This window comes from Colletotrichum lupini, chromosome 5 (assembly GCF_023278565.1).
Source record: "Colletotrichum lupini chromosome 5, complete sequence".
NCBI lineage: Eukaryota > Fungi > Ascomycota > Sordariomycetes > Glomerellales > Glomerellaceae > Colletotrichum > Colletotrichum lupini.
Genome location: NC_064678.1, coordinates 2,942,366 through 2,968,209, shown reverse-complemented (window position 1 = coordinate 2,968,209; position 25,844 = coordinate 2,942,366). Strand labels below are relative to the sequence as shown.

General features: G+C 50.1%; 8 protein-coding genes across 8 annotated transcripts; 4 read left to right on the top strand and 4 right to left on the bottom strand.

Annotated features, from left to right (window-relative positions):
- Nucleotides 1-33: 33 nt before the first annotated feature.
- On the top strand, nucleotides 34-2,228 carry CLUP02_10300 (uncharacterized protein; the record flags this gene model as incomplete). Its single annotated transcript, XM_049289276.1, has 3 exons — nucleotides 34-186; nucleotides 321-767; nucleotides 846-2,228. 3 exons carry the CDS (start codon nucleotides 34-36, stop codon nucleotides 2,226-2,228), a joined length of 1,983 nt encoding a protein of 660 aa, XP_049146421.1.
- A 515-nt stretch (nucleotides 2,229-2,743) lies between these two features.
- CLUP02_10299 (cell division control protein 14) lies at nucleotides 2,744-3,701 on the bottom strand (the record flags this gene model as incomplete). The annotated part of the gene is made up of 2 exons (XM_049289275.1): nucleotides 2,744-3,232; nucleotides 3,300-3,701. The coding sequence occupies 2 exons, from the start codon at nucleotides 3,699-3,701 to the stop codon at nucleotides 2,744-2,746; spliced, it is 891 nt and encodes a 296-aa protein (XP_049146420.1).
- Nucleotides 3,702-5,499: 1,798 nt separating this feature from the next.
- Nucleotides 5,500-6,005, bottom strand: CLUP02_10298 (uncharacterized protein; the record flags this gene model as incomplete). Its single annotated transcript, XM_049289274.1, has 2 exons — nucleotides 5,500-5,892; nucleotides 5,955-6,005. 2 exons carry the CDS (start codon nucleotides 6,003-6,005, stop codon nucleotides 5,500-5,502), a joined length of 444 nt encoding a protein of 147 aa, XP_049146419.1.
- Nucleotides 6,006-6,030: 25 nt separating this feature from the next.
- On the top strand, nucleotides 6,031-7,796 carry CLUP02_10297 (polyprenyl synthetase; the record flags this gene model as incomplete). The annotated part of the gene is made up of 2 exons (XM_049289273.1): nucleotides 6,031-6,135; nucleotides 6,198-7,796. 2 exons carry the CDS (start codon nucleotides 6,031-6,033, stop codon nucleotides 7,794-7,796), a joined length of 1,704 nt encoding a protein of 567 aa, XP_049146418.1.
- Nucleotides 7,797-8,434: 638 nt separating this feature from the next.
- On the bottom strand, nucleotides 8,435-10,029 carry CLUP02_10296 (integral peroxisomal membrane peroxin; the record flags this gene model as incomplete). Its single annotated transcript, XM_049289272.1, has 2 exons — nucleotides 8,435-9,734; nucleotides 9,812-10,029. The coding sequence occupies 2 exons, from the start codon at nucleotides 10,027-10,029 to the stop codon at nucleotides 8,435-8,437; spliced, it is 1,518 nt and encodes a 505-aa protein (XP_049146417.1).
- Nucleotides 10,030-11,201: 1,172 nt separating this feature from the next.
- CLUP02_10295 (uncharacterized protein) lies at nucleotides 11,202-11,513 on the top strand (the record flags this gene model as incomplete). The annotated part of the gene is made up of 1 exon (XM_049289271.1): nucleotides 11,202-11,513. The coding sequence occupies one exon, from the start codon at nucleotides 11,202-11,204 to the stop codon at nucleotides 11,511-11,513; it is 312 nt and encodes a 103-aa protein (XP_049146416.1).
- A 719-nt stretch (nucleotides 11,514-12,232) lies between these two features.
- On the bottom strand, nucleotides 12,233-13,121 carry CLUP02_10294 (uncharacterized protein; the record flags this gene model as incomplete). The annotated part of the gene is made up of 3 exons (XM_049289270.1): nucleotides 12,233-12,699; nucleotides 12,772-12,866; nucleotides 12,928-13,121. The coding sequence occupies 3 exons, from the start codon at nucleotides 13,119-13,121 to the stop codon at nucleotides 12,233-12,235; spliced, it is 756 nt and encodes a 251-aa protein (XP_049146415.1).
- Nucleotides 13,122-21,449: 8,328 nt separating this feature from the next.
- CLUP02_10293 (uncharacterized protein) lies at nucleotides 21,450-25,810 on the top strand (the record flags this gene model as incomplete). The annotated part of the gene is made up of 3 exons (XM_049289269.1): nucleotides 21,450-21,511; nucleotides 21,656-24,659; nucleotides 24,710-25,810. The coding sequence occupies 3 exons, from the start codon at nucleotides 21,450-21,452 to the stop codon at nucleotides 25,808-25,810; spliced, it is 4,167 nt and encodes a 1,388-aa protein (XP_049146414.1).
- Nucleotides 25,811-25,844: the final 34 nt, after the last annotated feature.

Here is a 25,844-nt window from a genome sequence, read left to right as displayed (position 1 = left end):
GGTTTCTGCTTACATGTTCCTCTATTTCCCATGATGGGTGTATGCTACTTTACCCTGCATCTAGGCGCATGCTGCAGCAGGAAGCAGCAGGAGCAGCAGCAGCAGCAGCAGCAGCAGCCTTTTCTGTGCGCTGCCATCTTACCTACATTAATCACTGTCATCTTTTCCCCCTCCACTCTTCAAATTGTTTGCTTACCATTGTTTCTGTGTCCCTTGCTTTTTTCTCGTCTTTTCCCTTTCAGCCGCGGTTTGCCTCGCTGTTGTTACACACACACACACGATCCCCCCATCCTCCGAGGCTTCCACCACCACCACCAAAGGGCAGGCTGGCGGGAAAGTTTCTCATCTTCCCCTTCGCAAAAGCCTCGTGGATTGAGAGCAATGTTTTCCTAATTGAACTCGACACTTCAATCGGCGTTGCTCTTTCTTGTCCCGATCAAAAGTTGCCGTTCTTGGGGGATGGGAAAGCAGCAGACAAGATGAAGCTCCTCGCGATCCTCACGCTGGCCGCTGCTGCCGCCGCCGCCACCGGCACAAATGCGGCCTTCAGACAGAGATACGCCGGGGTCGACATGTCGCCAGCCGTCGAGGGCGCCGGTATCGTTCCGCGCTTCTTCATCGACGCACCGCGGCTCGCTGTCCGCGACGGCGGTATATGCAACCCGAACTTTCATTCCTGTAAGTACGAACCTCCTCCAAGTGTTATCATTATCCTCACTCGACGTCCCCCCTTGACTTTCGGGCTCACCTTGTATCACCCCGAAAGAGTGTCTACATACTAGAAGCATGAGGAAGAAGAAGAAGAAGAAGAAGAAGAAGGGAGTAGTCTCACTCATCACCAAGAGCATCAAACTAAAAACACCCAAACAGGCGTCGACATAGGCCACCCAGAAACCTGCTGCGCAAACACAAACTACTGCTACGTGAAACCCGACAACTCACCATGGTGCTGCCCCCTCGGCTCCCTCTGCGACTCAAACTGCCCCGCGACAGCCTACCAATGCCCAACAACGATAACCGTAACCGCCACCGTCTCGCGGACCGCGAGCGCCGCCTCCGCCCTCCTGACAACCTCCCTCTCGACATCCTCAGCCTGCTGCGGCCGCACCTGTCCCTCCCCCTCCGCCTTCCGCTGCGAATTCCAGTTCGGCGGCGGCTGCTGCTCCTACGGCCAGACCTGCGTCTCCGGCGGCCGCTGCATAAGCACGGTCTCCGCTTCCGTAACATCATCTGCCACGGGGGGACTGAAGCCCGCTGACCCGCGGTGTACGGCCACCACGCAGCACGCGTGCGACGACACGGCGGCGGGGTGCTGCGATAACCTCATGCACTGCACCGTCGTCGGCGGGACGGCCGGGTGCGCGGCGGGGAACCCGACGGCGACGGGGGGTTTGGGGTATACCACCGTCCCCGAAGGCGGCAGCGGAGGGGGAGGGTTGTCGGCCGGAGCGAAGGCGGGTATCGGGGTCGGCGTTGCTGTTGTGGGGTGTGCTCTCGCCGGCGCGCTCGTGTGGTTTTGTTTCGTGAGGAGGCGGCGGAGGGGGACCGTTACCGGGACGGCGACGATGTCTGAGCGTAGCGGCGGCGGCGGGCGGAGCAGAGGAACGGGAGCGGGAAGGGGAGGGGTCTCTGGCGTCGGGAGCGAGAGGCCTGGTCGCGGGGTACGGGCTCTATCGGACGTCACGTCCGGGTCCCGACCGAACGGGCCCAGTCGCGGCGCGACGCAGGATTACTTTGGTCCGGATGCCGTTGCGGGGCCGTATACCGAGACAGAGGAGACCGGGTTGTCTCCGGGCAGCGGTTCGGGAGCCGGAGCCGGAGCCGGAGGGGGAAGGGCGGGGACGCCTGGTCGAGGGCGGGGCGTGCCGCTCCAAGCGCACTCGCCCAACGACGTTGTCGCGCCCGTGGAGATTGGGGACTCTGGGGGTGAGAAGAGAGGCTACGGCTACGGTTACGGTCACGGGTACGGCCACAGCGTGACTTCCGTGCCGGAGGAAGGACGTGAAGGGGGCCCGAGGGAGATGCAGACGCCCGGGTCCGAGGAGGAGACGACGCAGGGGCGGTACGAGTTGTACGGGTCCGAGATGGCTTCGCCCGTGTCCGTTGGGGCGCCGCCCTCGTCGATCGTGCCGACGCCGTCGATGATGACGCCGAGGAGCGTCGCGAGCGTGAGCATGTTTGATCGGTCACCGGGTCCCGCTCCCTCCGACAGGGAGAGGGAGAGATAGGAGGACTTGGGATGGACGGACAGAGCAAGGTGTGTTGTTCAAAGTGAGGCGTCTTCTATAATCTGTCTCGAGTCTTTCTGAGACGACCCCCGTGAATCGGAGTATAAACGATAATCGACGATAATGATACACAGCTTGATAAACGATCAAAAAGACATGCGCGCGTTTCTTTCTCTTCTTCCTGATGCTTCTACGATACGCAAGGGAACGCAACTTGACAATACGTATTATGCGATTCTGATAGAGGGAAACTTTTGGAATGAGCAACTCCCCTTCCTTGGCCACAAACGAGAAAAAAATGGTAAAGAAAACTCCTCGCCTACGTTTCCATGAATGACGACGCCCAAAATGTGTGAAACCTCTGTAATCGTACCCTCCACGAGAACGCCAAACAAGATGAACCATGCAACTGACGGAGACACTAGAGCTCGCGAACAAGAGTACAACTCCTTAGAATGATGCGCACCCGAAAACACCAAATACCGGACATGAGCAGTTTCGCTTGCCGAGGAAAGCTAGCACACGACACCACCAAAGGGCGTGCACGTCCGCAGGTCCCTGACGAGATCCTCGACGTTGCTCAGGTGGCGGCCCAGCAGCTCCTGCTTCTCCTCGGTCGTCATGGTGTCGGCAGATTCGCTACCGGCGCGGCTCCGGCCGTGGCCTGAGTCAGTGGAGGCGGGCGTGGAGGCCGCGCTGCCAAAGGCGCCGGCGAGCTTGCTCGGGCTGCGCTGGTGGATGGCCGGTACAGAAGCGCGGACGTCGGCGCGGGGGATGGAGGGAACCTCGGGCATGAGGTAAAAGTAGAGGAACTCGACGAGCTTGAGCTTGACCTCGCGGGCGGTGGAGCGGGATTTGAAGAGGGAGGTGACGGTGAGGAGGCCATCGAGGGCCTCAAAGGTTCGGGTGTTTGTCGGGGTGTCAATGAGGGCGGTGACGAGAGTGAGGAGGGTGGCGGACTGGATCGCGGGACAGTTTACGGGTTCGAGGAGGTCGAGGAGGAGCTGTTGCGAGATTGGAATTAGTGCTCTGCTCTGGACAATGACGGTGGAAGAGTCAAAGGCAACGTACGTTCATGTTCTGCTCCCGTGAGAAGAGGGCCTTGCTGGGCGGGTGCAGCAATAAGACGCCCTGGATCAGATCCAACGAGCTGAGGATGAGGAGGTCATTCTGTCCGTCGGTGCCCTTGCCCATCAGGCGGTCGAGAGTGTTGATGAGGCGCAGGGCAACGTTCCACTCGAATCCTTCTTGCAGCTTGAAGAATTCGCGGAAGGCCGGGTCATCTGACAAGTCTGCCAGAGACTTTCCACCGTTGTGGGACGCATCATCGTCCGTTGTGGGAGATCTCGATTTGGCTGGTGCTGAAAGGCAGATTTGGGCGAGGAGACCCTCGACTTGGCGCAGGCCCTTGCGGATCTTGGGGCCGTCGTAGGAAGAGAGGCCGTCGAAGGCGAGGCTGAGGAGGTTCTCCATTGCGTATTATGTTGCGAATGAGCTCTTGTAGCAGGCGGTGACTTTGTGGCTTGGTTGGGGGACGTGGGTATCGGGCGTAATTTGGTAAAGACAAAAGAGACGATGCGATGCGATTCTCGGTGATGCGACTTGTGGATGGTTTGGTGGCTATGAAATGCTGTTGTGTCGGATGGAAGGATAGAGACAGAAGTCGAGTCTGGAAAGCAGCAGCAGCAGCACCGTCGGATATTGTTAATACAGAAAAAGAGAAGAAGAAAGGCTGGCGAGGACAAGTCCTCTAGGGATCTGGAGAAGGGCGGCGTATGGCAATTGCGCGACAATCGTATCGAGGGAGGTGGAAAAGGCAAAAAATAAAAAAGATGTTCAATGGCGAGGGCGCATGCGCAGGTGGTCATTCATGAGAGCGACTACCCGGTAGCGTCCAGATACAACAGACGGTGGAAAGCGACGATGTTGGTGGACAATGCGGGTTGTTTGTGTTGCGTTGGACGATTACTGCCCCGGCAACCGGGTCGATCCAGCATGTTGGGATGGGGATGTAGCGCTGCCGAAAGGGGAGATTCTGGGTCTGATTGGCCAGGTTGGTGACCGTTTCTTAGCTAAGCGGGTCAATCAGGGGGGGCCCATCAGGGACATCAGGGAGCCATTGGGCTGCGTTTGGCGCATTTTTGGCTCTTTGGGTGGCATTGTTGGGGGGCACGGGCCGGCAAGCTAAGCATCTTGGGTTTTCCCTTCTTGCATGAGCTCCCTTTTCTTTCCCTGATCCTCCATGCATGGGAACTCGGAGAGAACGAGCAGGGTTCAAGGCTGTGGAAGTTCAGAGATACACAGTAGTATGGGAAATAAGCGAGGCTTTGACATCGACCCTGATCTGTGACCCCGAAGTGCGGTGTGCCGCGTGTCTTGGCTACTGCAGAGAGGCGGCGTCGAATGGCACAAGTTTACGGTAAACTTCTCTGCCGGCCCTGTCACAGCCGCTGCGGGTGCTTAAGACCGGCACTTAACGCTGATGAAACCTGAAGACGCGAGGGGATGGCACATCCAAGTGTCTAGAGTTGCTCCGACTTGGGGCGAGCTGCCTCTCTGCTGCTGCCCTGTTGCTATCACTTCCTCTTAAGCCGGTCCATCACACGGCAACAACCTAGGCCTCACGAGTCACAGTAGCTAGTCTGGCAGGATGAAGCACATGGTCAAGGGGTGACAGAGTGACGGGCGACAAGCACGCAGATCAGGAGGATTCTGGGTGACATCCGAGCACTTAGTGTCTACGCAGTACTCCGTACATAAGGTACTATGTGTGTATCCGTACTCCGTGATGTGTTAGTGGCCCGCTCTCGTCCTCTTCTAGAAGCCCGTTTCCCCAATACTCCCTAAGAAATGGTAGTTCCACTGGCTCGAGGTGGGTGGTGTCCGTGTCTCCTCCGTGCTCCGGCCGATTCTTAAGACGGAGACTTCGCACGAACCTCTCTCTTTTCGAGCACCCACCCGGTTTGCTCTTCTTCCTTTTCCTTTCTCCGCTCCAATTCCATCCGTTCGACATCAATCAGGCGAGAGAGCAACGACTCAGGTAGACGAGTCATCACTACACCGAGATATCCGGTCCCTTGTCTTCACTCTGCTGTTCCTCCCACCGCTTACTCTCCGGCCACCGACCCGGATCAAAGTCCGCGGCCGCCCTTCTGGAGCTCGGCATCGACGGAATCCCGACCCCCCAAGGAACAGCCGCGAATTTGGATGACGTCTTCCTTCCTTCGGCCTCAACATAAGCCCGACTGCCTTCCGCCTTATCTCCCCACCATCAATCGATAAGAGCTCCAGCAAACGATCTGAGCTCTGCCCTGGGCAATTGAGGCTCCATCAGCACCTTCCACAGCTGCCATCGTTGCTCCTGTTGCTGCTCCTGCTGCATGTTCAAGGTGCGCAAACTGCTTTCCATTGACATGTGATTGTCCACCTGCAACTTCACTTTGCCTTGTTGCTTTCTCCCATACTTTCTTCTCCTTGATCGTCCACTGCAGGCCTGTCTAGGACTTTTCAGGTACCCGCCACAACCATCCATCTCGTTCCCACCAAGGACTTTCCAAGCAAGGTTCAGTGACCTAGCTTGGCCTTTCATCCTCTTTGCTATTCCGGTCTGCGCACCATCCTTGCCTACGCCTATTCCCTTGCAGCAATGGGTGGAGAAAAGGCCCTATTCACAAGAAAGTCATGACGGTCTACATCTCGTTTTGTTCCCCGCCAAAAAGACAGCACATGCACATAGTCTACGGACCAATACAGACACGGGCAGAAAAGCACTCGCATATGCAGCAATCAACTGCCTGCCGCAATGCCGCTCCTATCCAATACCACCACCACACCATTTCACAACCTACCTTACCTCACAGAGTTATGCCTCACCCCCGGGCAGAATCTCACCTTGGCTGAGCAAGTGGTGACGTTTACACGGGCTTACAGCAACGGCGCCAGCTGACCGATTCTACCGCAACCCACCAGCCAGAGCTCCACAACGCCGCATCCCCAGCCCACGCGAGCTCTGTTGAGCTTGAGCCAACACCTGGAGCTCCCGCAGCTGTAGCTTCTGCAGCTGGTGCTGGTGCTGGTGCTGGTGGTGAGACCTTAACCGGGTCCTCCCTACCAGACTTCCATAAGAAGCCACGCTTCTTCCCCTGGCAGCCGGTCCCTTGGAGAAGACTCCCTTTCGCGATGGTGCCTAATAACCCGTCGGCGACCTCGTCGTCCTCTCCTCCTTCAAACAAAGCAGCCGACAAATCTTCAAACCCTACGAATACAAATACCGCCAACAACCCCTCTTCCTCGTTTCCCCATTCCCCGCCAAACGTTATCCCCTCGCGCAAATCCTCCATCGGCCACCACTCCGCCGCCGCCGCCGCTCCCGTCTCCCTCTCCGCCCACGCGGCCGCGCCCATGCCCGCGACCTCCAAAGGGCCCCTCCGTACCGTTCCCGAGACCGACTGGCTCTCCCGCGCCAACTACCACACCAATACCAACAACGGTCACGGCCAAACCCACGCCCACAAGCACTCGCTCTCACACTCTTCTCACCGGTCTCGCCGCCCTTCCCTGGGGACCAACCAAGCCACCTCCTTCACCCTCACGATGCAGCCTCCCCCGCCCCCGGACCCCTCGCGCTACGCGACCTCTGACCTCAACTTCACCCGCAAGACCTGGCCCGAGGAGAAGGACAAGGTCATCACCGGCCCCTTTGACTACCTCTTTGCCCACCCGGGTAAGGACTTCCGCGCCCAGCTCATCCAGGCCTTTAACGTCTGGCTCGAGGTGCCCCAGGCCAGCATCGATGTCATTACAAACGTCGTCGGTATGCTGCACACGGCCTCCCTCCTCATCGACGACGTGGAAGACTCGTCCTACCTCCGCCGCGGCCTCCCCGTCGCCCACAACATCTTTGGCGTAGCGCAGACCATCAACTCGGCAAACTACATTTACTTCTGCGCCCTCCAGGAGCTCCAGCGCCTCAAGAACCCAAAGACAATCTCCATCTTTGCTGAAGAGCTCGTCCACCTTCACCGCGGCCAGGGCATGGACCTCTTCTGGCGCGACACCCTCACCTGCCCGACGGAGGAGGATTACCTCGAAATGGTTGGCAACAAGACGGGCGGCCTCTTCCGCCTGGGCATCAAGCTCATGCAGGCCGAGTCCCGCAGCCTGACGGACTGCTCCGAGCTCGTCAACCTCATGGGCCTCATCTTCCAGATCCGCGACGACTACATGAACCTCTCGTCCAAGGAGTACTCGGACAACAAAGGAATGTGCGAGGACCTGACCGAGGGCAAGTTCAGTTTCCCCATCATCCACAGCATCCGCTCCGACCCGTCCAACCTGCAGCTCATCAACATCCTCGGGCAGAAGACAAACGACGTCGAGGTCAAGCGCTTCGCCGTCGCGCGCATGGAGAGCACGGGGAGCTTCGAGTATACCAAGCAGGTCGTCGGCGTGCTCATTGACCGCGCGCGCAAGATTGCGGACGATATCGACGAGGGCCGCGGGCTGACCAAGGGCGTGCACAAGATTCTCGACAAGATGGTCCTCGCCGACAAGAACACGACTTCATGAATTGATGACGGATGGCTTTTGGTTCTTTTTTCTATTTTCCTCTGGAGGCGGGAGACTGCTTCCCAAAAAACAAAGGGATGGGCAATTTCATCTCAGGGACACTTGGATGGATGGGACGAGGTCAGGCAGTTGGACGGAGGGAATACCTAATCCGAAAGATGGAACGACGGGGACGTTTCTTCTAGCTTTTCTTATGGTGTTGGTTGGGGTTTGGTGACACCTTTTTTTTTTTAACCGGCTGGCATGCCGGATAGGGCTGCATTTAGACTCGGTCTGAGAGACGGCAGATGGGAGAGAAGCAACCGACGGGAGAGAAGATTCAACAACTATCCACACATGAACATGTCCGTCGCAGGTGATGACCCGGGACGGCGAGAGACACTCGTAGAGTAACTTCACTAGGATAACGACTTTTGAACTGCAAAAAAACGTCTCGACAACTGCTGTGATGGGTTGACCGGTACTCCATCAAGAACACTCGAGCTACGAGCGGGACACATCTGATCTAGTGTACAGTCTCAAATCTAGAGAGGACCTCATGTCCACATTTATATCAGAGGGTCACGTTGGAAGCGACTGCCCATTAAATATCACGTCATTATCATCACCATACTATACAATCCGTTCGTCTAACCCCCTCAAGCAGTACTCGTCGTAGCCCGCCTCTTGACGAGCCTAACCCACCTCCGCCGCCTCCATTCCCCCCTCTTTCCCGTCCCGTCCTCCCCTTCCTCCCACCCCGAGAGCGGCGCGCTAGGAACTCTCGCCTTCCCCTTCCCCGTCGTTGTCGGCGACGAGTCCACCGGGCCCCCGAAGCCGCCGCCAGCAGCACTATTCTCGTCAAACATGTCGTAAACCCACCTCTCCCCCTCCGTCTCGACCTCGACGCCCGTAATGATGCGCTCCTCCACCCACTCCCTGCTCCACAGGTCCAGCGCCCACTTCTTCTCGGACCAAACCCACCCGTCGGGCGGTAACACGTCCTCGAAGAAGCGCGTGCCACGGGGCCGATCGCCGGCGATGCGGGGCTGGGAGAGCGGGTCGTAGGGGGAGGGTGAGAAGAGCCAGGGCTCCCACTCATCGTGGGACGCGCGCTGGAGCTCGAAAATCTCGACCTCGCGCGTCTCGGGCGCCGAGTCGAGGATGATGTCGCCCGCGATCCAGGCGTCCACGCTGGAGCGGGCTTGGGCCTCGTGGGGCGCGACGTGGGTGTCGTGGGTGTGCGTCAGCAGAGGGGCGATGGCCGGGTGGCCCGAGAGGATGGCGGCCCAGCCTGCGAGGAGGGCGATGAGGCGCCAGGGGAGGAGGGAGGCGAAGGTGGTCATGAGGACCGTGGTGAGGGTGAGGGCGAGGAAGAGGGCCGAAGAGAGGGCCTCGTTGGAGAAGTTCGTGATGGGGAGGACGGTGGCGACAACGCCGTCGTGGGCGACGCAGAAGTCGTCCATTGAGTTTTGAAGGTCGCGCATGTTGCGGAAGAAGTCCTTGCTAAGCTCCTTGACGGGCTTCACAGTCCGGGCGGGGGCAAGGGGCGGACCTTTTGGGGAGTAGCCGACTGATTGCTCCGAGGATAGGGTGCCGGAGGGCGGAGCCGGGTGGCGGGCGAGGAAGGAAGGGATGAAGACGGCGAGGAGGAAGCCGGCGAGGGGCACGACGGTTAAGAGGTACGGGTCCAGACAGACAAATGTATAGACGGCGAGGAGGGATAGGGTGTGTGTTGGGCGGCGCCAGCTGAGGAGGCGGACGACGCGGGCCTGGAACTTGAAGACGACGCCGATGCGGGCGTTGAAGCGGCGGAAATTGTTGGACATTGTGGTGATGTTGAAGTTGGGCCGCTCGGAAAAGGTGCTCGTCTTGTCCGGGGAGAAGCCCGGGGCGAGGGGATCGTCGCCGCCGCTTGTGAGGCCATCAGAGCTCTCGGGGATGACCTGTTGGAGGAGCCTGGGTGAAGCGGTTCAGTTAGCGTCAGTTTCTTTCTCAAGAAGATAGAGTTGTGGCTATGAGAAAGTAGGCTTCACCTCTCGACTAGACGATCTTGAATGCTCGTCTTCTTGCTGAGGTTATTCGCGATGCGCGAGCGCAGGCCGGAGGGAGACTTCTTGGACGGGGTGCCCTCGCTGACGTCGGAATCGTGAGGCCACTCGTCAACCACCACAGTCGGAGGTGGCTGCGCATGGGGCTGATGATCCGAGGCATCGTCGCGAGATATGAAGAGGTCGGCCGTATACTCGTCCATGATTCGTACCTTCTGCGCAGGGTGTGTGGTGGTAGTTGTAGCAGAGGATGCGCCGGCGGTTGTTTCGTTTGATGGTGGGTTGATGGTCGTTGAAGGGAGGTCACGTCATCGTTTAGCGGACAGCCGCCTGGCAGTGTGGGTGCGCGTGCAGTTCGCTGCAAAAGCAAGGGGATGATGAGACGGATGGTAACGCGATCTGTGTTTGTCTTCTGCGTAGATAGCTCAGATGCGCTTGAGCTAAGTTTGTCCAAAATGTCCGGAAGCTGTGAAGCTGTGTGAGACGTTGAGGTTACGATGTGGATTGGTGCATGGGGAATGTCATTGGAGCTGCCCGGCTGGACCGGCGGAAGCTCCCCTCAAGCTGCAAGCCTCCGCTGCATGTGATTTGGGCCGCAGCATGGGGAACTGGGTCCGATGCCAGCAGGCCGCAGACCGCAATCCACAGAGCCCGTGGCAGCCATCACATGCTCCAGTAAGCTTCTGCCACACAGCAAATGTCATCCATGGCCCCCATCCCTTCCCTACCACTTACCCGTATCAGAACGCACATTGGAAATGGCCTCGTCTTGCAGGAACAGTAAACCCACTGGAGCTTGACCACATTGTCTACGATCCAGCGGCAACGAGCTTAGTTGTTGGTGTGCGTCTCTGCCTGTACGGCCACGCCTCCCGCACCCGTTCCTCCAAACCCGTCTGGCTGATTGCCCATGGAAAGGGGAGACCCAAGAGCCACAGAAACGGATATTGGTTAGCTATGGCTGATCAATAAGAAGTCGGAATATCCACGAGATCTGGAAAGACGGTGAGGAAGTTGTCTGAGGAAAGTGGAATGTTGGATCGGCCCATTCATAGAGAGACATTTGTCTCCGTGCCGTCTGTCTACACAACAGAAAGCAAATAGTCACAGAGTACCTAGGCACACGATGGCGATGGATGAGTCTAAGTTCGAGTTATTCTGGCCGGCTGTTTCAGCTCTTGAAGCCAGGAAGTAACTCTCCCGTCGATAGAGGTTGCCAGTGGTGCAAGCCTCCTCGTGCGAAACTTTGGCTGTTCTCAGTGTCAACTGATCTACCATTTGGTCAACTCAATAAGATCCCCTGACGTTGGATGAAATATTTGAATCAGTAACTTGGGACTGAAGGCGATGGATTGCCGGCCAAGAAGGAGCCTCCATGAAACGGGAATATGGGAGATTAGACCATGACTTTGGCCGTCTGCGTTGGTCAGTGCTTCTAGAATCATCAGCCCATGAGTGTATTTGCAGCTGTAACAAAGGAGAGGAAGAAAGGTTGAGTTGTGGACGCCGCTCGGAAGCCCGAAGAACGGAAAACGGGACGGACGGAATGGGGCAGAGAAGGCAATTGGCAACCCAGATGCCAGAGTGTACACCAGAGAGAAAAGGAGGCATGCATCCCTTGATCAGCTCGGACCCTGTCTTGTTTCTGCCATCGCATGCCAGTCCAAGTTATCCAGGGCAAGGTTGACCTGCCCTGTGGCAGGCTTGAGCTCTAAGACTATCGGCGGCGCGGTGACCAGCGTACCGTACTCTGCTCGTCTGCCCGTAATAACCGTACTTCTGTACACGCTATCTGTGTACACGAGGGGCGGGATGATTGATCCTTAACTGTCGGGCGTTGGGCGCAGAAGCTGGGGACTCGACGCAGCCCGGGCTCGGGGCTGAAATGGAGCCAGAGGGTTAGTGTTTCCTTTGACTTAGAGGCAGCACCTAGGGTAGATCAATGATCGGGTAGTGAGTCGTAATAAGAGCTGGAGAGCTTGTCAAGACTCAGGGGTTCTTCCCGAGAGCTTCAACTGTAGTCTTGAAAAGCCACTTTCAGGCTTCGATAATGGACATCGGCCTAGCGGGCTGCTTCGAGGCTTGATAATGCTCCGTCGACGGTTGGCCGACTCGATCGAACCTTATTCTATAGCTCAGGTGAGGCGATTCACTTATGGGTTGGGTTTGGATCGCCGATTGGTTCTGCTCGCTCTAGTCACCAAACCTCTCAAAGTCCACATGAGATGACTTGTTGCTGACGGAATCACCAAAGACGAATTGGTTTGTGAATGTCAGTGCCCTGTAGATCCCAAATTTGATGGCTCGCATTACAGACGGAGGGAGTTCGAAACAGAGATCTGCTGGGCCCCTGTTCTGCGAGACGATGAGGCAGGCGGTGTGGTTAAGGACTATAGCAGCACCTTATTAAGAAAACAAACGCAGAGGCCCGGAGATCATGTTCGGTGATTGGTCGTTGGCCTGGGCAAAACAATATCCCACGAAATGATGGTCTGCATCAGGAACCAAGGCGATGCGGTTTTGTGTTGATGTATCATGTCCCTTCATATGATTGTCCTGAAATTCCTCTGGTACCCAATAGTCGGCCGCAACCGAAGTTGCTCTGACAGCTTGGATCTGCAAGCGAGAAGAGTCTACGAAGAGCCCGACCGACTGAAGTTGCATGAAGCAATTTTCGAACTTTGCGTTCAAGATCCACAGACGCACGGCGAATGTATGGGTTGCCAGCGTCCTCCATTGGACTGTTGGGTCGGCCAATTGTTGCGAATGACAAGTGGCAGGTATTCGTACCGTTGGTTGCAAAAGCAAATCATCAATCCATCCCGTAAGACAAGCCACCGCTCGGGGCCGAATGCAGAGCCAATCATTATAGGCTGGGGTTTGCCATTGTTAGCTAGTGATAGTGACCCGCCCAATGCTATGAGTCCACGTTGGCTACTCCATACCGAAAGATATCCAGGTTGAAGGGAAGGCATTTGATAATTGCGAGAAGCCCTGCTGACTCCCGTCGACGTTGGCATTGGGCTCGTCGATGGTCGTCCTAGGAGACGAGGGATGAACTTCCTGCGATCCTCGGCACAGGACCACAACGGACAAATTACGTGACGGGCGTCTGGTCGGGAAACGGCTTGGTTGGCTGTGGTTGAATACCGACCGGTGTTCCTCCAAGGACGGGCGGCGGAGAGGAGGATTGCAGGTTGCAGATTGCATATGGCGGGACCCCCAAGCATTCGGAATCCTGGCTAGCAGGCCGTTTTGCCACAGAACCCCCAAATTCCACTGGACAGATGGGCATCTTGCTTTTGGGCGTTGAGGCACTTGACCCTCACCGTCACCCCCCATGTCACTTTTCCCCCCAGGGTCTTCCTCTTGGTTGATGCGGCGACGAGGACAACAAACGGCCCGCGGTGACGCGGGGACGCATCTTTGCAGCTCCGAACTGCTGCTGGACCGTGATGGCGGGCGCGGCAGTGTCCCAATTAGCCCCAAACGGGAACGAGAGACGCGTCGAAATAGCAGCGAGCTTGACAAACGCGGGAAGCTCTTTTCGACGGTTGGATGCCCCTCAATTTGGGACGAGTCGCGGCAAAGTTTGGAACGAATTACGGACGGAGTAAAGACAGAGAGCGACGAGAAGATGGGATGCAGCAACGCGAAAGTCGCTGACTGAGGGACGACGCCCGCGAAGCTTACACGCGTGCGATGGTTGCAACAACCCGAAACTTGATCTGGGTCGCTGGGACCTGGGCGAGTCGTGCTTGTTCGGTTGTACGGAAAGAGCACGAATAGAGTTGATGTCAACCTAGCCATGCTAGCCAAGCTATCCATACGTGCGAGGCGTCGACATTGGATGCTAGATGATGTTAGCAGCCGACGCCTCGTACCTATTGGAGAGGTCGAGTAGACTGGTATATCTGTCTTCAGTCTACTCCGTAGATGCAAAGCAAGCACGGATGGTAGGTATTTGTATCAGTGTCTGGATATTTGGCTGCTCGTAATGGTGGACAGCAGAATCTTGGGTAAATGAGAGAACCCGCTGCCGCAGATGGCGCTTCAACGGCCAGGGTCCAAGTTTCTCTGGAACCTTGGTAGAGATAGCGGGAAGAAATGCGTATCCGTACGGGGTATTCAGACTTAGGGCAAGCCACAAACTTGGGTCGGTCGGTAGGTGGACGGAAATGGTGCCGAGTTGCTAAATTGCTCGATAGAGTATTCGGTACTGGCATCCGCAAGGTATACCGTATGATCTGGAGACTGCAGAGAATGAAATGCGATGGATTCGAGGTATCTGCACTCCGTAGTCCGTACACAGGAAGGTATCCGCTTGGTTCATGAGATTTGCCTCATTTTGTCTTTATCGAGGTTATTTAGCGGCCAATTGTCCAAGGGGCCCAAGGAAGAGGGGAATTGGGGAATAGGAGGGGGCCCAAAGCACGCTATTAGACTTGACGGGTTCCATCATTTGATCACACCGACCTGGTGGTTTTTTGAGAGTTCCTTCCCTGAGAATGCGGTGTGAGGTACGAACTGCCCCGCTGCCATGGGTACCTGCGACGTAAGGCAGATCCTATGGAGTACCTTGAGTATCTTGCTCTTGCCTCTTGGAATAAAATCTTGAGTGGTGATAGCATCAACAGAAGGAGAGAGACACTTCTCCAACAGTGCTCTCTTTCCTGCCTAATTTCAAGATACGAAGCATCTGTACCTCTTGATGGCGAAGTCTTAGGCAAGGTACTAATCGATACACGCGTCTAATGAGCAACTGGCGCAATTCGTGCAATCAGCAGGTGATCCCTGTTGCAGCGGTCCCCCGACCTCCCTTTCTTTCGCTCTTGCCAAAATGTGAGTGAGGGGCCGGCGGGCACTGCACCGACCACCACCCTTTTTTTTTCTTCCTCGCTCGCATTCATGGTCCAGGGACTCCATCACCACCCGCCGCCGCATTTTTGTTTTTCTCCCCCCCATTTCGATTCGGATGGATGTTTCCCCCCCGTCATTTGCCCAAGGTTAGCTACGGCAGACTGCAAGAGGCACTCCGCCAAAACACTTTTTTCATATGTCAAAGCAGAAATCGTATTTTACGGTCACCCCACTACCTAGGATAGGGTCTAGACTAGTATAATAATCTATAAATAGGGGTTATAGAGATTTACGGCTTAAAAAGTACTTTAATTTCGTAATATATTAGACCGTACGGTAGTATATAAAATTGCGTAATATCGTACCTTAATATAAAAGTTTTTCTTCTTTTTATAACTTTATTATAAAAACAACTACTACTTTTTACCTTCTTACGAGCAAAAATTACTTTTTACTTAAGTTATTAAACTAATAGCTCGCTTATAGATATTATAATATAAATTTATAATAACTTCTAGTTTTTATATAAGACGTTATTAAACTAATTAACCTTACGATACCTCTTTATAAAGCTATTTTAAAACGACTAATTAATAATAATACTTATATAAGCTCTGCCTTTTTTATATAATAAGAACGTATAAGCGTATAAGCTTTAATATTAATAAAATCTCTTTTTACGGGCTTAAAAGAGCGGGAACGAAGTATTTAGTAAACGAAAAAGGAGCTAAAGTAATTACTAATAATTAATATCTTTATTATATTATATAACGCATCCTTTTTTAAGAACGAACTTAACGGTTTCTAAGTAACGACTTATACTAATATCTAAATTATTAAGAAGTTTATTAAGAAAGTTTAGTTTAATTACTTCTCGACGTTTATTTTATATTAAAATATAATACGATCTATTATTTTATATTTTATAATAAATTAGTAAATTCTTTTAATAAAGTAAATAGTATTTCTAATTAATATAAAAAATCCTTATAATATTTTAAAATACTATAAAGTAGTATATAAAGCTATAAGTTTAAAAATATTCTTTTTTAAAGCTACGATCTTAAAAAAAAACATTATTAACTTTTTATTATTTTTTAAATTAAAATTAAGTTATTAATTATTAAACCTTAGTTAGTAAAGAAAGGAAAAGGTCGTATAAAGCTAATTATAACTAAAACTTTAAGTAAAACGACGTATAGAAATATTCTAAAAACACGGCTTTTAATAAGTATTAGTATTAAACTAACGATAAAAATTAAAGAGGAATTATTAATTAAGTAAGAAAAGAAAATCGTTAAGAAAGAGGTAAAGGCTAAGAAAAAAGTTTAAAAAGATAAAAACGATAAAAAAGACGAGATTATAATAGTTCGATAAAAAAATAAAGTTTACGATAGTAAATAACCTAGTATACTATAAAGATAGAAACGAGCATTCTCGTTAGTAAATAGTTTAGAGTAAACTATAATTATATTTATAATTCCTCTTCGTCCTTAGTATCGTTCGTAATTACAAAGCTATTTAATACTCTAAGATTAATTCTAAAGTCTTTTAATCTTTACTTAACTTATATAATACTACCCTATAGTTTACTAAGTAAAGTAACTTTTAGTTAAAGCTTATTACGTATATATTACTTTAGATAAATACGAAGATATTAATACGCTTTAAAATAAGGATAATTAACCTCGCTAAACTTCGTACTTTTAGCTAATATAGTTAGGGAGCCCTTAATAATTAAAGTATAAATTTATAAGGTAGCTTAAGGAAGATATGCGTTTAGATTATTACTATTCTAAATAGCGTTTAATAGTTATTAAACTTAGTTTTAGTTAACTAGCTATATAAAGTCTTATATAGTTCGTAACGTAAGTTAATAATATAGTTACTATAGCTAATTAGAAATAACGTAAGGGCGACCTTTTTAATAACGAATTCGATAAGTGTTACGAAGGTAAACAAAGTTACCTTATTATTCGCCTTATTATCAATATTACGTAAGCAAACTATATACCATATTAATCTACGATTTCTGTAGATTATTATAGGTATTGATTATGTAAGCAATACTGCTTATATAAGCTTACGTGAGCAATGGAAAGTACTGGAAGGTAACTGAATAATCTGGAATTTACTCGAGGCGGAATTACGTACTACGATTACGCATTCACTTACGTATACGCTTATTAATTATATCATAATTAATAAGCAATGGAATATTCTAGTAGGAGGTTTTTATGCCTATATATAGGCGTGTATTTGCCTACCTAGACCTTTCGTTAAGCAAGCAACTTCTCATATAGTAATTCAACTATATTACTCTCTTTACTACAAAAACCTCTTTTATATACGCTTATTTCCCCTATATTCATATATTCTTGCTTCTATATGAATATTCACTTTTTATATTCTTTATAAGAATATCCCGCATTACCTCGTTAAAGCTATACGTGCTAGAATACTTTTACTAAAGATTTAGTAATTATGGAATATAATTAGACTTTTTATTATTAAATAGTATTATAAAAAGTAATAATAAATACTAAATATAAAAACGGTTTCTTTCTCTTAGTTTAAATAAACTCGTAATAGCATAAATCCCTATTATTAAATAACGGTAAGATATTATATAAATATATTCTAGGACGTATAAGTAAAAACCCCTATATAGAACTATATAATAAACTACGAATAAGTATTAATACTAGTATAGATCTTAAATCTAAATAGTAAAAGCTTATTATACGTATTTAAAAACTAAATATAATTTAGTCTAGGAGTTATAAACCTTTTATAATAGTACTTTATCTTACTTAACCGATTTTAAACTTATTATAAAAAGGTTTTATAATATATAAAGTATAGTTTATCTTAGCTAATAATATAAGCTTATTAGTAAACTTATATATAAAAATACTCTTTACTATATTTTTTAGTATAGTAAGTAACCTCTAGTATACTAAAAAAGAACTTTTTTAATTATTATTATATAATTGCGAGCTATTTTAGTATTTATCGTTATTAAAGCTAATTTTATTAACGAAGTATTAATAATCCTATAGCCGTAATTATAAATCCTTTAGACTAGAGTTAAAAAAGAATATTTTTATTATTTAAGTATTATTAAAAGAATAATTTTTAGATATAAATTAATAGATCCTTAGAAAAGACCGTACGCTCTTCTCGTTATAAGTCCTATTTCGTAAGTTAATATTCGAAAGTTCGCTTTATAATTCTAGTATTAAAAACTATAAAAATATATATAATAATTATATTATAAGTCTAATTATTCTCTAATTTTATAATAATTATCGTTTAATATGGTAAAAGATTAATACGCAGTCGTACTATTTTAAAAAAGTAGTAATATATAAAATAAGAAACTAAAAAAGAAATTTTAAATAAGGGGTAAATATTTATATATAATTATAGCGATATATAGGGGTATCCTTTTACTTACTAGGTTTTATAAATATATATATAAAAATATAGACGCTTATAGGGATCTATAACGCTAAAAAGGATAGAAAAGTATATAACGATAATATATAATAAATAAAAGTTTTATAATTTTATTAGAAATATTAAACTTTAGGGGGAGCCTTTATACGGTTAGTTATGGCTTTTTATAAGCTAAACTAAGCGCGTATATTTTAGTTTATAATTAATAAGTACCCTACGACTCCGTAAGGGCTTTACTATCTAGGTATTAAGCCTAATTATACTATATTTTAATATATACTTATATAAACTCCTATATTATACTATATAAAAATATCGAATTAATTACTCCTTACTTAGAGTTTATATAAGTTAGTAACGCTCTTTATAATTTTATATATTATTATATATACCCTCTTTATTATTTTTAGCTTACTTAGCTACTTATTTAAGGGCTTCTATTATTATATAGAGGTATATAGCGGGGATAGTACTTAGAGACTTAAGTAGAGCGCCGATACGGACTTTATTATAGCCCTTATAGTTACGACTATACTTAACGACTTTAATAAGCGTATTATAAGCTAGTACGAACTATTAATAAACTATAAATAAATATAAGGTAGTATAGGGTAATATATAAGTAATAATAGGAGGCGTAACGAGCGTATACTCGTATATAGTAAATATATAATTATAATTAAAGTAGCCCTTACTTATAAAAATATCGTAATTAGTAAAAATACTTTTACTAACTTTATAATAGGCGCACGACTCGGTACTAATCTTAGCGTTACTATATATAGTCGTTTAAATAGTATTAGTAACTTAAGTATAAGTTACGGCGATGTCCGGGGGTATATAATAGCTATTCTTAGTGATCTTGGGGTTAAGCTTAATCTAACGCTAGGGCTAGATTATATAAGTTAATATAATAATATTAAATAGTATAGGGTAGTATATATTAACCTATATAATACTAAGGTTATAGATCTAGTAAAAAGTCTTTAAAAAGGAAGATAAAGAGCCTATAAATAATATAAAAATCCGTATAATAAGGAAGTTATTATATAGAGGTATACGTATTAGTAAGGAGGTAAGAGGTTATTTTATAGGACGTAAGGTCGTTAGGGTACTACGTAAGTTAGTATACGGGGACCGTTAGGAGCTATATACCCTTAATACGGGCTAGAATGCTATATTAAGCGCTTATTATAAGTATTATACGGCGTATATAATTATTAAGAAAGGGAGTATTTTATACGAAATTATTAATATATATACGTAAATAGTTAATACTAAAGAAAAAAGTAAATAAAAAGAATTAAATTATAAATAGGTATATATGCGTAATTATACTTATAATTACGCGTATATTAGCTTAAGAAGAAGTATAATTACTAATTAATAAAAATTATATTAGTAATTACGTATAAAATTGCCTAATTATACTTAATTAATATTTCTAATTAGTAAATCGCAAATATTATACTTATAATTACGTATATAATTAGGTAATAGTAATAAAAATAAAGTAGAAAAGGGTATAAAGTATAATAAAGTAAAATATAATCGTTAATAAGTAACTATAGGGGCGTAAGCGGATTACTTATTTTATTTAAAGAATATTAGGTTAGTTAAGAAAAAGGGAAATTAATTAGTAGTAGAAATTAGTAGGGAGGATATACCCCCTAGCTACCCCACTTTCGCTAGGTAGTATAACCGCCCTTACGTAACTACTACTACCTATAGTCGTAAGTAATTCCTTATAATAATATACGGGATTTATTATAATATTCATTTATACGTACGAGAAAGTCGCGCTATTAATGCCTAAAATTTACGGTAGCTGTAGGTCTATTGGAAAGAACGGTTTTGGCAGAGTGCTTCTTGTAGTCTGCCGTAGTTGGCCGCTAGAACGGTCCTGCGGAAATGTGCTGCAGCTGCACGGAGTAGCGCATGCAAAGTGGTGTATGTTCCTGAACCGCACATGGTACCTTACCTTACCTCACGGATAAACTCTCTCGACTCCCCTCAATTAACTGAACATTGGTGCTCGCTTAGTCTACCAACATTGGTCCCGTTTCCTGCACTACTGCCGCATCGGCCTGCCGTAGATGTTACCAAGCCCCCTCAGGTCAGTCGCGAGGTGCATGACAGATCCTCCCCTCAGAGAATGGCCGGAAGTTGCGTACCTAACTGACAACCTGACGGGACTGGGTGACGGAACGTGTCTGGTGGTCGATGATTACTACTACTACTACTACTACTACTCTGTACCTACGAATAGTATTCCATGTTTGTTTGTATGTATGTGCCCAACCTCGCCTTGGGCATCTTGTGCCTTTGCGCCATAAGCTAAGGTACTGATACTCTAACAATAAACTAAAGGGACGGGACTCTCTGAGTGACCTCGCACTCCAGACCTAGGTACCTACTCCAGAGTTCCCCCCGTTCGGGCTAACCTCAGGTAACCAGGAAGTACCTTACTTGCTCTCTCTTTCTCACTCTTCTGCTACCGTCTATCTCAAATGACAATCCACTTCTCTGCCCGTCTTTCCTCCACACTGATGTACCGCTTCTCGTTCGCATCTTCGTACCACTTTGACGGGGGGTTCAAGAAACAACGAGGAAGAGCCAAAAAAGAAGACAAAAATCTCTAGAGGCTCCAGTGCTCTCTTCTCTAGTGCTCGTTCCTGGCTCCATCCCCCATCCACACTGCACGCTCCACCACCTACCCTGGTCGTGACCTGCTCGCCCGCCTACCACCAGTCCACTGTCCACCACACTGACAACTTAAGCGGCGGGTCCTTCTTTCTCGAACAAAAACAACCAGTAGACACACGCAGCCCGCCAGAAAGAGAGAGTCCGGCCCATTCGCAGTACTCGTCGTCGTCCTCCTCCTCTCATCTCTGCACCGGCCCTCTCCAACCTCACTCCTACCTTACCGTAGGCCGAGTTTGGTGGTTTACGCCTCCCGTGCCCGCCTCCTTTCGACCAACGCCAATCCTCGCATCTTCAAATTCCTGTCCCTTCTGTCACCCCAACCAACACCGCCAACCCTTCCATCATCCGCCCTTTGTCGTCCTGTGCCTGTCCAGTATTGTCCCGGAATGAGGTAGCTTCTTCAATGCCCTCAGCTCCCTGACAGGACTGAGCTCGCCCGCATCGCATCGCGAACCCGACCTTCAGCGCCGTTGTGTCGACAAGCCCGACTTGCTTCGACATTCTCCCCCTCGAAACATTCTGCCGCCCTCGCCTTCTCGTCATATCACGTCCAACGCTCGCATGATCTGCGCGCTGGCCGTTGCACCGCGTACACATGATAAGGGAGCATAGAATACCTGCTGGCCCACGACCGGCGAACCAGTCCCCGACCAGACTGTATGCTAATTCCCATTCCCACTTCCCCCTTTCAACTTTGCCCTCGCTTCTTCGTTGCTGTTCACGCCGCTTTGTTATGCCCTGACCCATGCATCCCTGGGTGGATAACTACCTTACAGAGAGCTGACCCGATGATTGCTGCAGTAATAGGGGAATCCCAGACTCGCAAACCAACTCACCCTCAAAGGGCTCATTCGCCGGCGGTCCAATGCTCAGTGCATCTTCAGCCAACAACCACCCTCTTTTTTCTTTTGGACGGAATGGCGCCGCGAACGAAGTAGCAGACTCGACACCTTCCTACGATTTTCTGCCCTCGGTCAGCTTCGACGACCTCCAGAGCAGTCTCGAGTCGGCCTCACACGACTTCAAATTGACTCAATTTCCGAACCCGACCGGCCAAGGTGGTATTCTCGACTCGGAGAGCATGGCCGACAAGATGGGCGGGGTCTCAAACATCTCCCAGAATGGCGCGTCTGCGCGTGGTGGAATCCCACCTCCCGTTACTCGCCCTGGAAGATCTGGTTCAATCTTGAGAAGACCTAGCACGTCCAGCAGACAACCAAGCATCTCATCTATCGCTTCTGGGCCTTCGTCCGCCGCAGACGCGTCAACGGCCGCAGCAAGGTCTCGACGGCAAAGCCACTACCCTCCGGTATCAAACACCAACATTGCGAAGCCACCCAGGAAATCCATCGGCTCGGGCGTCATCGAAACGGACTTTGGCAGTAACACTGCTCAACGTCGAAGACCGAGCCTGATGGGCACCGTTGGCAGTGGAACGGATTTCTCTCGGACCTCGATGGATGCCGGTGCCGGCATGGGCTTTGAGACTCCACGGAATCTTGCCAACAGTAGAGCGACAAAGGCCAAATCGATGCACCAGCCACTTCCCCGATCAAATACTGCCAACTTATCAACACCAGACACCACCCGCCTTTCAACGATTTCTCCGAGATCCCCTCGAGGCGGCAGCAGCAAAGGAACTAATAACGGTTCGGCCCAATCAAAAAGGCAGTCTATGATGCCTGGGGGGCAGCATGCGTCACACGCAAGCGGACTTGGTGCCAGGACCATCAGTCCTACGGACACGCGAAGATTGAAGCGCATGTCCATGCACCAAACTCCGAGTCTCAACCAGGCGGCCAACGCGCCGCCACCACCGCCGCTCGAGCATCGAGAGCACTCTCGGTCGCCATCAATGATACCCCGGAAGACATCTGCCACGCCATCGTCCTCCCGGACGACCCCGGATATCAACAGAAAATCGTACAGCTCCGGCCTTTCCATCACCTCAACCAACAGTTTCAATACGGTGAGAACATCAACAGGCTCAATTCAACCTCGAGCGCCTATCGCAGGAGGTACTACATCGCGGCTACCGGCGCCAAAGTCGTCGAACCCGCATAATCATAACCCCCATTCCGCCGATGACGAGGAGGACGTCCCACCTGTGCCTGCTATTCCGAAAGCGTACGAATCACCACAGCAGTCAGCCACGGAGGCATCGTTTTTGGATAAGCGCAAAGCCAACCTCGCAGCGGATGCTAGCAGCATCAACAGCAATTCAACTGGCAGCTTCTCCATACCATCCCTCCCCGAACCCGCTGTTAAGGTCGCCCGAAAGGCTAGTACCCGGAAGTCGACGAATGCGGCCCCCTTGGATGCCGAAAAGAAGGGGAACGCTCCCCCATCGAGGAAGGACCCTCCACCCGTGCGGCTGCCCCCGATTACTGTCGGCCCGCTGAACCCATCGACGACCGCGAAGATTGCAGCTCTGGGCCAAAATGGCCCCGACCGAAACCTGAGCCCCCCTCCCTCACGCATCATCGCAAAGACACCGACTACCCCCATGACCGCGTCGAAAAGTTCCTTCTTCTCAAGAAACAGACAGGACGACAAGTCTGATTTCCCCAATTTGCGAAGCAGCAGCACTGTGCACCACTCCCGAATTGATAGTGCATCAGGTGCTGACGGCACAAGCTCGTCTGAGTCTTTCGCAGGGGTCCCGATACCGGTACCTTATAAAGCGACCAGAAAGCCCAGCGTGTCTCCATTCTTGTCCTCCTCCGTGCCCAAGCCCGGCGCGGATCCTGCTTTCCTGAAGAGGTCACAGACAGGCGACCTTGGGAATATCACGGAACCTCTCGAAGTAAAGCCACTGCAGAAACCTTCTGGCCCCCGTGCCCAACGGCCTGTGAAAGCAAAGTCTCCCACGCCGCCAATCTCGGATCCGGAAGAACCACCTACTCCGTCCTCAATGAGCTCTTTACGTAGGAAGTTGAGCTTGTCGTGGAAACGTAATACCTCCAAGACGGATTCGAAAGCGAGCACATCGGAAAAGACTGTTGAACGCAGCATTAGTAAGGAGCAGATGCCACCGCCGCGGTTGCCTATTTCTGCAACGGTCGGGAATCTCAGCTCAGCCAAGAACAGCCCAAGCCCGTCGGTCAAGGCGAACAACTCGTACCTTGAATCAAGGAGGAGAAAGAGCTCAGCAGCGAGCCTGGGCCATGATAGAACTAAGAGTGAGAACTGGACTTCGGCCTCCGTCCCCAAGACTATCAACGACCCGCACAACCCTTCCGTCATGCAGAAGATTCTGCGCCCAAAGGCATCAGCAACGACCATGCGTCACCATGACCCATGGACTGCTGAGCTCGACAAGGACGACCTAGTTGCCGAGGAAGAGATGAAGAAAATGGGCTCGAGAAGGAAAGAGACGGAGATCGCGGCTAGGACCCTCGACGCATTACGGAAACGTGCGACGCCAAAGGAACGAGTGGGCGCCCAGGAAGCCATTCGGATCGCCATGCTCAACATTTATGAGCGTGGCGAAATCGTCGATTATAATGATGTCTACTTCTGCGGCACGCAGAACGCTCGTAAGGTTGTGGGCGATCTTCAGTCTGATGCCCCCAACTTTGGTTACGACGACGAACGTGGAGACTACACTATTGTACCGGGAGACCATCTTTCGTACCGGTACGAAATTATCGACGTGCTCGGCAAGGGAAGTTTCGGTCAAGTTGTGCGGTGCATTGACCACAAGACGGGTGTGCTCGTAGCTGTGAAGATTATTCGCAATAAGAAGAGGTTCCATCAGCAGGCTCTTGTAGAAGTCAACATTCTGCAGAAGCTTCGCGAATGGGTAGGTGATTCCGGACCTGTATGCAGCGCTTTGGCTAACTTTGATTACAGGACCCCAAAAACCGCCACAGCATGGTCAACTTTACTCACAGCTTTTACTTCCGGGGACATCTATGCATTTCCACCGAACTTCTGGACATGAATCTCTACGAATTCATCAAAGCAAACGCTTTCCGCGGATTCTCACTCAAGCTCATTAGGCGAATGACGAAACAGATGTTGAGCTCCTTGAATCTGCTGAAGCAGCACAAGGTCATCCACTGCGATCTCAAGCCCGAAAACATTCTGCTTCGGCACCCGCTGCACTCGGAGATCAAGGTCATCGACTTTGGCTCTAGTTGTTTCGAGAATGAAAAGGTGTACACCTATATTCAGTCTCGATTCTACCGATCACCTGAGGTCATCCTAGGCATGACGTATGGTATGCCCATCGACATGTGGAGTCTCGGATGTATCCTCGCCGAGCTCTATACGGGAGTCCCAATCTTCCCTGGAGAGAATGAGCAGGAGCAACTTGCCTGCATCATGGAGGTCTTTGGTCCACCAGAGAAGCATCTTATCGAGAAGAGCACCCGCAAGAAGCTCTTCTTCGACTCCATGGGCAAGCCGCGCCTGACCGTGTCCTCCAAGGGCCGGAGGCGCCGCCCTAGTTCAAAGACACTGCAACAGGTCCTTAAGTGCGATGACGAGGCATTCCTGGACTTCCTTGCGAGATGTCTGAGATGGGACCCTGACAGGCGTCTCAAGCCTGAGGAAGCCATCCACCATGAGTTTATCAGCGGCAAGAAGATGAGCGCTCCTCTGCCCCGAGTTCCGACGGCACGTGAGGCGTCGCCCGTGAAGCGCCACACCGTTGGTGCGCCACGACCTCTTCCCGAACCTCCGGCTTCCGGGCTCAAGAGCGGTATTCGATCCCGAGACGTGAGCGGTGCGAGCCCTCACAAGCCCGTGTCAACGGCATCATCTCGCAGGCCATCTGTAGCCACCAGTGGAACGGTTCACGTTGCTACAGCCAAACGAACCAGCACAGGCCAGGGAGGCGTCACCATTGGCACTAGCAGTCTCCCACGCGCGGCAATTAGGAGCGTCAGCGCCAAACAAGACTTGGCTTCCGCCGGAGCCACTGCAGCCATGAGTCGGAGGGGTTTGTGAGCAGCACCCTCTCAATGACTTTGTGGTCGCCGCA